This window comes from Spodoptera frugiperda, chromosome 20, assembly GCF_023101765.2.
Source record: "Spodoptera frugiperda isolate SF20-4 chromosome 20, AGI-APGP_CSIRO_Sfru_2.0, whole genome shotgun sequence".
NCBI classification, from domain to species: Eukaryota; Metazoa; Arthropoda; class Insecta; order Lepidoptera; family Noctuidae; genus Spodoptera; species Spodoptera frugiperda.
This window is the reverse complement of record NC_064231.1, coordinates 556,098-571,421: the sequence shown is the minus strand read 5'-3', so window position 1 is coordinate 571,421 and position 15,324 is coordinate 556,098. Positions and strand designations below refer to the sequence as shown.

At 34.9% G+C, this 15,324-nt stretch overlaps 5 protein-coding genes across 5 annotated transcripts; 3 read left to right on the top strand and 2 right to left on the bottom strand.

Moving 5' to 3' along the window:
• Positions 1–26: 26 nt before the first annotated feature.
• Positions 27–1,647, bottom strand: LOC118261758 (cuticle protein 18.6-like). The gene is made up of 4 exons (XM_050701361.1): positions 1,621–1,647; positions 894–1,037; positions 560–726; positions 27–183 (listed from the first exon to the last, which is right to left on the bottom strand). The coding sequence occupies exons 1-4, from the start codon at positions 1,645–1,647 to the stop codon at positions 114–116; spliced, it is 408 nt and encodes a 135-aa protein (XP_050557318.1). The 3' UTR covers positions 27–113.
• A 559-nt stretch (positions 1,648–2,206) lies between these two features.
• LOC118261757 (cuticle protein 19-like) lies at positions 2,207–2,956 on the top strand. The gene is made up of 4 exons (XM_035572708.2): positions 2,207–2,237; positions 2,349–2,483; positions 2,570–2,736; positions 2,828–2,956. The coding sequence occupies exons 1-4, from the start codon at positions 2,226–2,228 to the stop codon at positions 2,901–2,903; spliced, it is 390 nt and encodes a 129-aa protein (XP_035428601.2). The 5' UTR covers positions 2,207–2,225; the 3' UTR covers positions 2,904–2,956.
• Positions 2,957–4,533: 1,577 nt separating this feature from the next.
• On the bottom strand, positions 4,534–9,364 carry LOC118261796 (uncharacterized). The gene is made up of 8 exons (XM_050701351.1): positions 9,292–9,364; positions 9,070–9,204; positions 8,816–8,982; positions 8,663–8,729; positions 6,490–6,669; positions 4,953–5,087; positions 4,705–4,871; positions 4,534–4,620 (listed from the first exon to the last, which is right to left on the bottom strand). The coding sequence occupies exons 1-8, from the start codon at positions 9,301–9,303 to the stop codon at positions 4,551–4,553; spliced, it is 933 nt and encodes a 310-aa protein (XP_050557308.1). The 5' UTR covers positions 9,304–9,364; the 3' UTR covers positions 4,534–4,550.
• A 1,371-nt stretch (positions 9,365–10,735) lies between these two features.
• Positions 10,736–11,167, top strand: LOC118261753 (cuticle protein 18.6-like). The gene is made up of 2 exons (XM_035572702.2): positions 10,736–10,914; positions 11,009–11,167. The coding sequence occupies exons 1-2, from the start codon at positions 10,736–10,738 to the stop codon at positions 11,076–11,078; spliced, it is 249 nt and encodes an 82-aa protein (XP_035428595.2). The 3' UTR covers positions 11,079–11,167.
• Positions 11,168–11,932: 765 nt separating this feature from the next.
• On the top strand, positions 11,933–15,103 carry LOC118261752 (histidine-rich glycoprotein-like). Its single transcript, XM_050701350.1, has 7 exons — positions 11,933–12,038; positions 12,252–12,395; positions 12,716–12,885; positions 13,292–13,343; positions 14,075–14,215; positions 14,360–14,526; positions 14,963–15,103. Exons 1-7 carry the CDS (start codon positions 12,027–12,029, stop codon positions 15,027–15,029), a joined length of 753 nt encoding a protein of 250 aa, XP_050557307.1. The 5' UTR covers positions 11,933–12,026; the 3' UTR covers positions 15,030–15,103.
• The last annotated feature ends 221 nt before the right edge of the window (positions 15,104–15,324 follow it).

Below are 15,324 nucleotides of genomic sequence, written 5' to 3'. Positions count from 1 at the left end.
AATTATAATATACTCGTACATAAATAAAATAATAAATTAAAATACAAAACAATAACGATAACTTAGTACAACGACAACAGTTTTCAACAATAACGAGGTTTAGGTTTGTAGAGTTAGTGGTGGGAGTGGTGTTCAGGAACGATGTGCTTGGCGTGACCAATGAACTTCACATTAGCGTTGAATCTGTAAAAAATGCAGGATTTAGTGACAATAGTCAGATTCGTGGAAAATTCTCGTATCGAAAGCCAAGAGAAGTTATGCGTCTTTGAGCAAACGAAGTGGGTCACTAAGATTCATAGGCCATTGTTATTTTATGAGACAAAGTAGGAAACAAGCTGATGGTTAACCTGGGGGTAAATGATCAGCATTGCTCATGAATAAACTTTCTGTCCTATTATAGTTTGATATTAATTTACTTTACGCATGGAAATAAGGAGGCTAAGGGGGAGGCCTTTGTTCAGCAGTGGACTTTTCTCGGCTGATGATGATGATGATGGAAATGAATATAAATATTATTTGTTTGGGAGATATGACTTCAAATACAAATAAATGCACTCACCCAGTCTTCTTGTCAGCGTGGTACTCAACAACCCTGATGGTTCCATCGTGCTCGTGCAGACTGTACACGCCCTTCACGACATCACCATCACGGGACTCATGCTGGGACTTGTGGTCACCGGTGTGGGGGTCCTTAACTTCATACGCAAACTCGTATTTGGGATGAGACTGTAAAAAATAAACATTAAATACTATGTAAAGCATTGCAAAGTAATGATTTACTGTATGCTATAATTATATAAGTACTTTATATTGGAAAAGATAAATAGTAATGACAACAAATAAAGTGATTATGAACTTCGTCGGATCATCTTGTGTGAGACAAAGCAACTTACATAGTACTCGACGTGTTTCTCAGTGGCTTTCCCGTGGTACTGCTTGAGGCTCTGTGAGGAGGAGGCGTGGTGGTGGTGCTCGTGGTGGTGACCGTCCTGTGGACGCGCCGCGACTACCGCTACCACTGCAGCTGCTAGGATGATCTGATGAAAAAAAAAAACATAAATTGAATGGTTAAAACTAAAGCTCTATGTAAATGGGCGCTGTCAATGTGTTAGTTATTTATTATTATTGATCATAATGTGTTTTGTCAAATATTCAACTTTTATCTATTTTATTTACAGTAATTAAGTCATGCTAATAATTATAAACTTGGAAGATTAAGTTAGTAACATAATACTCGAGTATTTTAGATTTTTAAATATTTTTGTACCTTGGTGAACATTTTGAATTATTTTTTGTTTTGTTTGCTTGCTAAGCTGATAATTGACTGATAATTTTCAAAAGAAATCAACGAATTTATATAGCCCTAAAAAGCAAGTTTGAGATAAAGTAATAAATTGTATTGTACAGTTTTCGTTATAAAGCCAGTTTATCACCAAACTTGTTGGATTTGCAATAAGTGCTCCGGTTAAGGTCTAGATGACCTCGAGCGATATTATAGCACGTGCCTTTGGTTACGAATGTAAGTAATTTTTTTATGTGATAAGCCGGTAAAAGTGCATATCACCTCATGGTAAGTAATCGGTGCCGCCTATGGTTACCCGAAAAAATCGTGGTAGTTACAAGTGCGTTACGGCCGGAGGGAATCATTAGGGAGATTGGAGAGTTAACTTTACTCACACGATGAAATACAACACAAGCGTTGTTTCACATCGCTTTTCTGGGAGGCCATGGTATCACTCAAAATAAACATTGTTAGATTTTTTGTATATAAAAAAATATTAATAATATGATAAATACAAATTTTCACAATACATGTAATCTTTAAAATAGTTTTTTATTATGTTTTTAGCGAAATGATAGTTAAGAAACCATTACAAGAATTAGCTATGGACTTTCAGAACTCATCCTGAAAGTGGAAAAAGAATATTTTCATAGGTATATATTTATTTTGCATTACTGTAAATAATAATACTAATTATTTATTTATTACTTATCATTGTTGTATTAAAAACTTGCCACATAAAGAAAGTAACTTTTTAAATTATAACAGCTTTGTCAAGGTTTTCGAGCTTTTAAACCTCTTCATTAGTAAAAATGGAGTAAAACCTGCTTAATTTATCAACAGCGGCAGTTAATTTCATGCTTCATATAAAATACGAATGTCATTCTGTGAATTTATCAGTTATCACTTCGCATTCAAAGCAAAACAACCTCAAAGAATCAAAATGTTCACCAAAGTAATTATTACTATTTTCTCATAATTATTGAACATTTCCAAGTTTCATAAAATTTAAATTAATTACGTGAATTTAAACGTATTTTTATTTCATTTCTTATTACTTTATTAGGTACTCCTCGTTGCCGTCGCAGTGGCAGCTGTAGCTGCTCAAGACCACCACCACGAGCACCACCACCACGCCTCCTCCTCACAGAGCCTCAAGCAGTACCACGGGAAAGCCACTGAGAAACACGTCGAGTACTATGTAAGATAATGCTTCAATGCAATCTAAGCTTTTTCTACTTCAAAATAGGATAGATTTTATCTAATACAAAAATAATGATATTCCAGTCCCACCCTAAGTATGAGTTCGCGTACAAAGTGGAGGACCCTCACACCGGTGACAAGAAGTCCCAACATGAGTCCCGCGACGGTGACGTCGTGAAGGGCGTGTACAGTCTGCACGAGCCCGACGGTACTGTCAGGATCGTGGAGTACCACGCTGACAAGAAGACTGGGTGAGTTTAAAAACTTACTCTTGTTAGATATAATATGCAAAAGTTAATGATGGGTAATATTTGCTAACGTTGCTTCTTTTTCTTTTTACAGATTCAACGCTAACGTCAGGCGTGAGGGTCACGCCAAACACATTGTTCCTGAACACCACCACCAGTACCACCACTAATTCTAGACGAAAGATCTCATTGTTATTTAATGTAATCCGATTGTTATAATGCTGTTAAAATATTTTAATTAATAAATGTAAGTTTGTAAGACTAATGCCTGTATTTGATTTATTTTCTTTAAACAACAACTTCAATTTACCTAAGCATATTTTGGATTACTATAAAAAAGTGTGTAAAAAAGGTGCACTTTAACAGTGTAGTGAGGAGTCACAAACGTCAAAGAGAAAAAGGATTTATTGACATTTTATTGCAACATAACTGATGTGTCTTTGTTTTACGTTTTACTATTGGCAACACCATACTCGTTCCTCTCTTGGGCCGACCTGGGGGCCTACTCCGGTTCTCGAAAGCGAAGTTTCGTTTAATCTTCGGCCGTCGGTTTTATTGATTTACTAATAGAATTACTTGAAATTTTTAATTGCATATCAAGACCTATTTATTTATCTTCATTTCATTCGTTATTTTTTGTTCACGAAAGTTCGCAATAAATAGAATTGTAGTATGAAATCTGCGAAGTTTCGGACGAAATTTCGTTTTTCGTTGAATTAGAGTAGGCCCCCTGACCTAGAAAATGTCATTCGTTCCGTATTTAGTATATATTATTTCGTATTGATAAGTAATAATTATAATCCGTTACTTATTATGATGCGGCGGTCACAACTTATGGTCATTGCCATTAAAATTAGACACACATTAAATAAAATAAATAAATAAATATTTGTATCAGTAAAACAGACCTTTCCACAATAACAAATCACGAGAATAACAACCCCAAGTCAGAAAAAGGAGGATTTCTCGGATATTGGGTCAATTTCAAATGTGAGATAGACAAAATAAATTGAAACCTGGAGCTCATACACACGACATCTCAGTGTAGTCGAATTAATAATACTTCTTAATGCGTACTTTTAATTGTATTCCTTTTTGCATAATTTCTTACGAAGCAGCTACTTTCTAGGAATTATTGGTATTAAGCATATATTTAGGTCTAGTTTAAAATGTATAGTGTAAATAAGTGCACGAAAATAAGAAGCGAGCGTCTAAGTTAAGATGGTGGTTTCCTAAGACCTTTACCTTTTTGTAAGACAAACTAAAAGGTTCTTCACAAAAAATATTTTGGACATAATTATCTCACATTAAGATGGAACTACGAGTATTATCACGAACATGTCAACATACCTACATATTCTGATGAGTTCAATAGTTTTCTTGGAAATTTAATTATAAATTATCTAAAGTATAATACTATAACGGTATCCAATGACGTCACATCTGAAGTGACAGCTCCAAAAATATATCGCGTTTTCTTTCTAAATAGCATTACTCTTTCAACGTTAATATAAGTTATTTAAGTTAAGTTTTTAAGTTTCAATATTACTTTACTCTTAAAAACTTACTTTAACTTTACGTTTTCAGGTCAAAAATATATATTCAGGCCCTTGGAGAACTTGAAATAATAATAGAAAATAGAAAGAAGGAGATACAGATGTAGGTATGTACAATTTCAAGAATAAAAAAGTAAGAAAAATTATAAGTCAGTGTTTCATCATTAAATAATTTTATTAGTTAAAACAAGAATATCACAATTTAACAAAAATAACAATTAAAACATAGTTTTTAACAGGTGGGGTTTGGTATTTTTAGCATCAGTGGTGGTGGTGGTATTCAGGAACAATGTGTTTGGCGTGACCCTCACGCTTGACGTTAGCGTTGAATCTGTAAGAAATAAAATATGGTCATAAAAGTATCACAACACACTGGCAGTGGTAGGATTTCCTAGAATAAGCTATTTACACTCACCCAGTCTTCTTGTCAGCGTGGTACTCCACGATCCTGACAGTACCGTCGGGCTCGTGCAGACTGTACACGCCCTTCACGACGTCACCGTCGCGGGACTCATGTTGGGACTTCTTGTCACCGGTGTGAGGGTCCTCCACTTTATACGCGAACTCGTACTTAGGGTGAGACTGGAATAAAATACATCAGTCAGTCAGTATAAGCCACGCTAAAGTAACTCAAACTTACTATCATAACTTTTAAATACATACATAGTACTCGACGTGTTTCTCAGTGGCTTTCCCGTGGTACTGCTTGAGGCTCTGTGAGGAGGAGGCGTGGTGGTGGTGCTCGTGGTGGTGGTCTTGAGCAGCTACAGCTGCCACCGCGACGGCAATTAAAAGTACCTAGAAGAATAAAATTATACATTTTGTAAATCTTTTTTTTTGCTTTTATATTTGTATGAATTATGAAAACTGAATTTAATTATACCTTAGTGTACATTTTAATATTTTTTGTAACGTTAATTAGTTGTAAAGATTGAAGGGTGACTGATAAACTTACAAACCAGAGTCAGTGTTTTATATTCGACACAATATCAGGTTTTAAGTGATAAAACATACAAAATTTCAGGTTTAATAAAAATCTGCTGATTGCATAAACAGTACTTATTATCTCGCTGTGTACAGATTTTTAACCTTGAACTCAAGAAACGAAAGTACATTTCACTACTCAACCCCATGATTGATAGATACAAAATTATTCATAAAAAAAATATTTTCTAAAATGTAAAGTAGTTCCAAGTTTGTAGCTTCAACTCCTTGTATAAAAATACCTAGATTCAATATAGTTATCAGTTCAGCATTGTTCCTTTAAAGCTTTACAATAAATTATATCTTGATCAAATGTAACACATATGTTTCACATACATAGTCGTATATCCAGTATCGCCTTTGTTATTTTTGTAAACAATTGGAAAACACTCATTAAGTGCTACAGAAGAAACCCCTCATCATCGCCAGTCACTCACATTCCACTACTCCTCTATGAGCCTTCTCTATATGACACGGAGAAGTCCTAATTTCTGAATACATGTTAATACAACTACTACAAAACATAATTATTATAATGGTAAATATGCAACTGGAACAGGTTCAAAAAACGTGCTCTTATTAAAAAAATAACCCATTGCTGAACTTTATTACTTAAAACTTGATTTTAGGTTTCGAGTATATAAAACTCTGAATTAACTTTTGAAAATATCAGTCATCACTCAACTGTGAGAGTAAAAGCTTCAACATGGTTGCTAAGGTATTTAACATCTTAGATATTTTTAAAACCATTTGCCTACACTAAAATGTCGAGTATTGATGATAATTAGTTTACCTTACATGCAAACGAACAGCCCGTAGGCGTACACAATTATTAATCATCATTACGTCAATCAATCACGTGTTTAATTCTTATAATAATTTGTCTAGGAAACCTAACCCAACAGTTATATTTCATCTATCATTCATTTTCATATTCATTCTTAAAATAATTCGTAAATACAGGTCATCCTTGTCATCGCCGTCGTGGTGGCCAGCATTGCTGCCCAAGACCACCACCACGAGCACCACCACCACGCCTCCTCACAGAGCCTCAAGCAGTACCACGGGAAAGCCACTGAGAAACACGTCGAGTACTATGTAAATAATTCTATGTTTTTTCTAAGATTAGTAGACTTCATAACCTCAAAGGAATAGAATACGAACCGTATAATATATTTGAAGTTGATTTTAAACTGTTGTTGATTTGCAGTCTCACCCTAAGTACGAGTTCGCGTATGAAGTTAAAGACCCTCACACCGGTGATTACAAGTCCCAACATGAGTCCCGCGACGGTGACGTCGTGAAGGGCGTGTACAGTCTGCACGAGCCCGACGGTACTGTCAGGATCGTGGAGTACCACGCTGACAAGAAGACTGGGTGAGTTTAAAAAATACTCCTGTTAGATATAATATACAAGAGTTAATGATGGTTATTATTTGCTAACGTTCCTTTTTTTACAGATTCAACGCTAATGTCAAGCGTGAGGGTCACGCCAAACACATTGTTCCTGAACACCACCACCACCACTGAATGTAGTATAATATCTAATGTTTGTTATATAATTTGTCTGACTGTTACCGTTGTTGTTAAATATTTGTAAATATTAAGAAATATAATTCTATAAACTACTTACTTATTTTTTTCACTTCTCACCTGTATATAAAAATATTTTAGTTGATAATCAAATTAAATTATATTAATTGCTTTTCAACAATATAACATAAGTTAAACTCAATTATTAATAGACGAGATCCAAGTTAAATTAAATTTGAATTTGAACCTTAATAGTTCCTACAGTAAGGTGTCCTCTCATTAGGCCTTAGAAATATTCATTGCGATCTATACTTATTATTATTAATATTATAAAACTGAAGACTTTGTTTGTTTGAACGCGCTAATCTCTGAAACTACTGTTCCGATTTTAATAATAATTTTTGTGTTGGATAATGCATTTGTTGAGGAAGGCTATAGGCAAACATCACGCTATGAGCTATAGCAACCAAGCAGAGCGGGTGAAACCGCGCGGAAGTAGCTAGTCCATAATAAACGAAATGGTATTTTAATAGATTCCACCAAAGATTCCCACCAAATAAAGATAGACTATAAGTTGATCACAAAGTAATGACGTGACACGTGAGCGACAAATCAACTGATGGTGTATTGTCCATTCAGAAATCATTTCACACCACATCAATAGAATCATAAGTCGGCACTTATGCCAGAGGCCTTATCTCGCACGGAGAAGGTTTGAGCTTTAATCATTACGCTTGCTCAGTGCTGGTTAACAGTTTCAAACTTATACATAATTAGAAACTATAAGCCCACATTTCCTCACGATGTTTTCCTTCGCCGTTTGTAAGTGATGTCTAAATAATCTTAAAAAGAACATATATACCAAAAAAGCCACATTGGTACTTGCCGTTGGTAGGCTTTGAGCCTCCAGGCCACCACGACTATTAATATACATCATATTAGTCTGAAATTGTTCAGTATTTTATTTTTACTCAATTAATAAATAATTTCAGACTCTGAACTGCCAAAGTACATTATACAAACAGTACCAGACTTTGGACAAAAAAAAAAGTGATAAAAACTGTACCGTACCTGATAATTAAATTCAACAGTTATGAACGGAAATAAATCGCCCTTCCGTTTTATACTTACATATTTTTGAAGTTTACAATATAGACACCAGAACAACTAGTGCCAGTTTTTACACTTATTCAATCGCATTATAACGTTAATTAGTGACCATACAAACCGAAGTTAACGTTGAGTCGTCGACAGCCAATAGCAAACTAAACTTAGAACGAGTTTGCTTTAGGTTGAACGAAAACGAAACGAGAGCTCGTTCGGCGCTCTAATTAGCTAGAGCGAATAAACCAACCAATCACAGCGCCTAACGCACTCTCGTTTTGCGACTCAACGTCACGCCTTTTATCCCCAAAGAGCTAGGCAGAGATGCACATTATGGCACGTAATGCTGCTATGTACACCCGCTTTTCACCATTTTGTGTTAAAGTCCCATGTAGTAGGGGGTGAGCCTATTGCCATATACTGGGTACAATTCTAGACTCCGTGCTACTACCGAGAAATTTCCTTGTCCGACAGTCGCACTTGCGACCACTCGACTAACGAGGTAGTCATGTTAATAGCTACTCCATGGACAAATTGCATTTAAACACTTGGCGAATAACTTAGTGAAAAACTCACTGATATTTGACAAAATTATGTTTCGTTCGACCAGCCTTTCTAGTAAGCAGTTGCAGATAAAGACAAAATAAAACGTTGTTGTTTTCTTACACAATTTTAATTAATTATAACAAAGTATCACAATTCAACATTAATAACAACAAAGTCAAGTTTACATATAAGGGTTTCTAGAATCAGTGGTGGTGGTGGTGTTCAGGAACAATGTGTTTGGCGTGACCTTCACGCTTGACGTTGGCGTTGAATCTGTAAATACGAAATAGTTAATTAGAAAATTTTGTTGCATATTTTAATTATTTGTTATAACGCATTCACGTGCAATTAACACTCACCCAGTCTTCTTGTCAGCGTGGTACTCCACGATCCTGACAGTACCGTCGGGCTCGTGCAGACTGTACACGCCCTTCACGACGTCACCGTCGCGGGACTCATGTTGGGACTTCTTGTCACCGGTGTGAGGGTCCTCCACTTTGTATGCGAACTCGTACTTAGGGTGAGACTGCAATATAATTATTTTTGTATTAGACAAAATTCAATCTATTTTGAAGTAAAAAAAAACTTAGATTGCATTGAAGCATTATCTTACATAGTACTCGACGTGTTTCTCAGTGGCTTTCCCGTGGTACTGCTTGAGGCTCTGTGAGGAGGAGGCGTGGTGGTGGTGCTCGTGGTGGTGGTCTTGAGCAGCTACAGCTGCCACTGCGACGGCAATTAGGAGAACCTAATAAAAATAAAATAATTAGTTACAGGTATCACTTTAAAAAAATTATTTTAATTTTTAAAATAGTTAACATTTTTTTTACCGTACCTTTGCGAACATTCTGATTTTTGATACGTTGATATGTTTGAACAACGAAATGATAACTGATAATTCAACAAATCCGGATCAGTGTTTTATATTCGACATGATATCAAGTTTTGAGTTGTAAATAAAGCATATAATGAAGTATTTCAACAACTACAGGTTTGTTAAAAACTTTCGACCATTTCATTGTGTAAAAGTAGTTCTTAAATTAAGAGTGACCTTGAACTCCTGGTACTAAAATTAAGTATACCTACATTGTCACATAATTATCTTAGGTATATTAGACATTATAAACTTCATACTGAAACACTTGTCTAAAGTAAAATCAGACTCATAGACTATAGTAGTACACACATCTCCTGAAACATGTTTCTACTAAATTAACGTGCGTGCTTAGCGAGGTAGTGTGTTTATTTAATGGGACGCCCGCCACAACCTCCCAAAACCGCTGGTTGCACCGGTTTTGGGAGGTTGGAGGACAGGAGTGGTCCTGTAAACCAGGATATACAGTAGACCTGTAAACCATGAAAACACTGGAACACTGAAGTCCGGCGCATTCCAGGGACATGAATGACTATCCTGGATTCCGCAACGAAATAAATCATAACATATTATTGGAGGAGAATAAGAAGAATATACGAGATAGTGCTTAGTGATAATATTCACAATAGAATATAATAGAGTCTCGGCGACATTAGGTATCTTGTACTATTACTTCAAATCTTTTAATTTTTAATTGTATCTTAGGTACAATACAGCAAAAGTTAAAGAATTTTATGTAGCCGAACAGGTTCTGAAACCTGCTTTTAATAAAACATACTTACATTTCAGAACTTTATTGCACCAAACCTGATTTTTGGCTACAGGTATATAAAACTTCGGAATACTTTTTGAAAATATCAGTCATCCCTCAACTGTGAGAGTAAAATAAACCAATAAAAAATGTTTGCCAAGGTATTTAACTTGTTATATTAAAAAAATAGAATTTTATTAATACAATTTACATTTCGCTAGTAAAGTTATTAATCAATAGAGAACCAAGTTATGTTAGTAATCCTTGGCCGATTATATCAAATATCACAAAGTTTGTTTTATTACGCAAATACGCATACAATCCGAAAACTATCTTATCTGCCTCGGTGATTGAATTGAACATCAGACCTTAAACGTCAAAATAATTCGACTTTAGCACTTATTCACCAGACTGAAAATCTTTTTAATTACATTTTTTAAATCCAAATATAGATCATCCTCGCCGCTATGGTCGTGGTTGTTGCTGCCCAGGAGCATCACGAACATTACCACCACGCCTCCTCCTCACAGAGCCTCAAGCAGTACCACGGGAAAGCCACTGAGAAACACGTCGAGTACTATGTAAGATAATGCTTCAATACAATCTCATATTTTTCTAATTTAAATTAGAATTGATTATATCTAATAAAAAATAATGATATTCCAGTCTCACCCTAAGTACGAGTTCGCGTACAAAGTAGAGGACCCTCACACCGGTGACAAGAAGTCCCAGCATGAGTCCCGCGACGGTGACGTCGTGAAGGGCGTGTACAGTCTGCACGAGCCCGACGGTACTGTCAGGATCGTGGAGTACCACGCTGACAAGAAGACTGGGTGAGTAGAAATTTCATTAGCAATCCTAGAACTTTAATCAACTTTAAACATTCCTTATTAGTATAATAACTAATATATCATTTGTCATTCACAGATTCAACGCTAACGTCAAGCGTGAGGGTCACGCCAAACACATTGTTCCCGAATACCACCACCACCACTGATTCCAAATGTTATTTTACCATTATCATCATGCACCTCATTGTTATGTTATATTATTAAGATGCTCAAATTGTTATGTTTGTTGTAAATATGGTTTTGTAAATAAAGAATAATAGTCACTTATTACATTGTTTAATTCAAATTGTAATATTATTAACCATTAAACAAAAACTTCGAATGGTATATTGGCTATGGCCCATTGAATGCTTCCTTGTTCCTCACAGAGTTAGAGATTTATTAAGACTTTGACTGCCAACAAAAATCTGTTGAAAACAAATCCTCCACTAGCATCGGTCAATTTTGCCGCCCTATGCGTTAAGCGTAAGCTCTAAAAATAAAAACTATAATATAATGGAAGAGTCATCATATATTTGGTATTCATCTCACTACAGAAGTTGACTTGAACTCAACAAAGATGTCAGAAATAATTTTGGTAGATTAAAGTTGAGTTATTTGGGTACACACAAATACCTTAATTAACAGCTGAGGTCTGCAAATTTCAGATTCTGCAGCACTTCTGTTATATCAATGTTTTTTTATCGTCACCATAGATGTGGTTGTTATAAAATACAAAGCCACAGACTGGGATTAAGCTCACTGAAATGCCAGACTGGGTAAAATTGAAAAAAAGAACACAGAGTGAATACTTGGAGTAACCCGGGAATCGATTCATGTATCCCGGTAGTATGCGTGTGAGCACAGATAAACAAAACAAAACCAAAGCTAAACGAATCTTTGAATATGAGGTATGCTTAATTGCACACGCCAATTAATTTTATGAAATCGCAATAAAAGTGTTGTAAACTACTATAACTGCCAAGCGCAGTGAAAGAAACCTATAGATAATTTCTTAATAATTTCTTTAGTTTTTACTATAAAAGCACCGATTGTTCTAGACATTAGTATCAGTTCGCTAATAAACTTAGCTTGACTAACAAGTACTATTCAAAATGTTCTTCAAGGTATTTTTCTATTAATACATATATTTTCTGTTGTTCCTAAGAATAAAAAATAATATTTCGAGGAATATCTTGATTTAGCTATTAGAGTATTTTGCTAATTATTTGGGCTAGAATTATTATGACTACTAATTTGAATTTTTCTTATAACTACCATTCGTGAAAATCATTGAAACGATTAAGTTTTTTATAAATATTATTTTACTTTCATTACAGACTCTGTGTGTCTTAGCGGTATATGCTGTAGTAGCAGCATTCGCTCATGAAGCCCACTCGTCCCAATTCCTTCATAAACATGACCATCATCATCAGAAAGTGGAATTTAAAGACAAACATGGACATCATCACTACGACTACTACGTGAGTTTCAACTGGTTTTCGTCAAGTTTCTGGATTTCAAATTTAATTCAAAGTTAAAAGTATATAAAAATACTTTTTTAATTTACTCTTACTGATACCATGAACTGCTGCTTGCCCTGTTGCACTGAATCTAATAGCTACACTAGTGAAAATTAGGCTTTAGTAGCACTATCAAATCTACCTGTATTTACCTCCCCATGAAAACTTTTTAATATAGTCTAGCACCGGAATAATGACTATTGTAACACCAAACATTATTATTTTACCACATAATCCATCAAATCAAAACCAATAATTTATTTGATTTTTCTCAATTACAGACGCCTCCCAAATACGAATTCGGGTACAAAGTAAAGGACCCGCACACCCACGACCACAAGTCCCAGCACGAGCATCGTCACCACGACAGTGTGAAGGGACACTACTCCCTGAAGGAACCTGACCATCATCACGAGAGAGAAGTCCACTACCATGCTGACAAACATTCCGGGTAAACATCTTCATAATTCTTATTATCTTCTTCTCTCCTTGTCTTCTTCGTCCCTTTGAACTGAATCGTAACATGATTTAGATAAAGAAGTAACTTTCGCCTACTTAAAGCAGTAACATTATTCCATAACTTGTGGGAGTGGCCATCTTAAAGTTAGGAAATTGTCAAAAACCTACTAACGGTCCTAAAAACCAGATGTAGCCCATGTGAGCTACCAGCAATGTTGCTGGTACAACTGATTTAGAGACTATGCATTTGTTTTGACTGAGATCTAAATAAAATGGAAATAGATCACTTTGTCTGCACATAAATTGCTACAGCTTATTTGGCTAGAACTCATTTAGATGATTAAATACTTTTACTGAATTCCTATCCATATTATCATATTGTATTCTCTCTTCCACAGTTTCCACGCGGATGTGAAGCACAGCATTCACCACATCGTTCCTCATCATCATCATCATCACTAAACAATTACTATTATTGATAACTTTGTTCAATGTTTTGTTGATTTGTTTTATGTGATTTTTTTTGTAAATAAAGATTTTTAATAAAACCTGTAGGTGTTCTTAATTACACGCAGATTTTTTGCGTATTCTTATTTGGGAATCAGGTCATCAATCCATAGATAGAATTCAGCAAGTCATAATTAAGTCAATACACTTCATTTAATAAATAGATAAACAATCACATAATACACGACACATTAATTAAACAAATCACTTGAACCGTAATAAAATAACTTATTAAGTAAGTTACATTTCGCAAACAATAATTGTTTAATAATATGGGCTACCTCATACCTTCATGGTACACTGCAACGTAATCATAACAACGCCGACGTATCATAACGTGCATCTTTTGCGACATTATTATCGAATTATGCATATCCAATCTAGCGCAATCGTTTTAATGCCGAAGAATTTTAAGTGAAATCGCCACCTTGGTACTTTTATTTTTTAGTATAAAAGCCAAGTTGTTTTTGTAACATGTATCAGTTTACTCAAACACCCTTTGTCTTACGTACAAGCAAACACGTCACTTTCATCAACAATGTTTTTCAAGGTACATTCTCTATCATCTATAGTAACTTTATATTAACTACGACTATGTTTCTATTTTCTATTCATTAAACATTTAAAAACACTAAAATCATTCTAACCAAAATATGAATCCTAATATTTTTCAGGTGCTACTTTTGGCTGTAGTGTATGTGGTAGCTGTCACAGCTGAACATGGATACTCATCGCAACACGTCCACAAATACGATGGACATCACGAAACCGTAGAAGTCAAAGGCGAGCATGGACATCATCACTTCGACTATTATGTTAGTAAATACCTTCATTATCTGGCTACTTCTGAAGACTGGCTATTTAATCCTAATCATAATATAAATAGAGTAAACATAGTCTGTAGACTTAAGACTTATATTTTTAATAGTTCCTGATAGTAATATCTAACCTTTTCCTAGACTCATCCTAAGTACGAGTTCGAGTACGAGGTGAAGGACGGTCACACCGGAGACCACAAGGAGCAGCACGAGCACCGCGACGGTGACGTCGTCAAGGGCCACTACTCGCTGCACGAACCTGACGGTTCCATCAGACACGTGCACTACCATTCCGACAAGCATTCCGGGTAAGTTTATACTTAAACCCATCAAATATCTTAGACATACATTATGAAAAAGTAATGACAGCTGTCTATTCCCCAGTACGTTATATCAGATTGGAATTCCTCCAGTACTTACTCATAGAATCTGAATATGTGAAGGAGTCTCAAATCACCCTCCATTATAATGGAGGTTACAACAAAACTGTTAATAAACTAAAAATCACGATTTACTCACGTAAATGAATTGAGAAAAGCTCTACTAGTTTCGAGTCACAGATGCAAACTGCTCATGTTGATGAGTCCCTCTGTGACTCGAAACTAATAGTAAAACGTGATTTTCTTTTATTTTATTTTTTTGGTTTGTCTTACGATAATTATTATAAAACTTGTCACTTCTTAAACGAAGGGCAAAGGATTGTATAAATATGTATTTCAATTAAGAACTTCTTTATGTTTCCAGTTTCCACGCCGATATAAAACACAGCACCCACCACATCGTGCCGAAACATCATGATCATCATTACTGATTCTTCAACCAAATAAACATGTTATTTCATTTACTTTGTTATGTATACTACACATTTGTTATTTTGTTTTACTTTGAAAAATAAAGTTTTCACGTTTATTTTATAATTTTAGCCCTTTTAATTATGTTATTTAACACCTTAGTTATTAAAAATAAATAGGTTAATTATAAAATCATTAGCCGTATAGGAAAATATGTTAGGCTATTGACACTAGTGAAAATGTCAATTAGCAATTTTTAATACTATTTTATTTTTAAAATATTTGAGTAACACAATGTTACGCAACAAAAATACA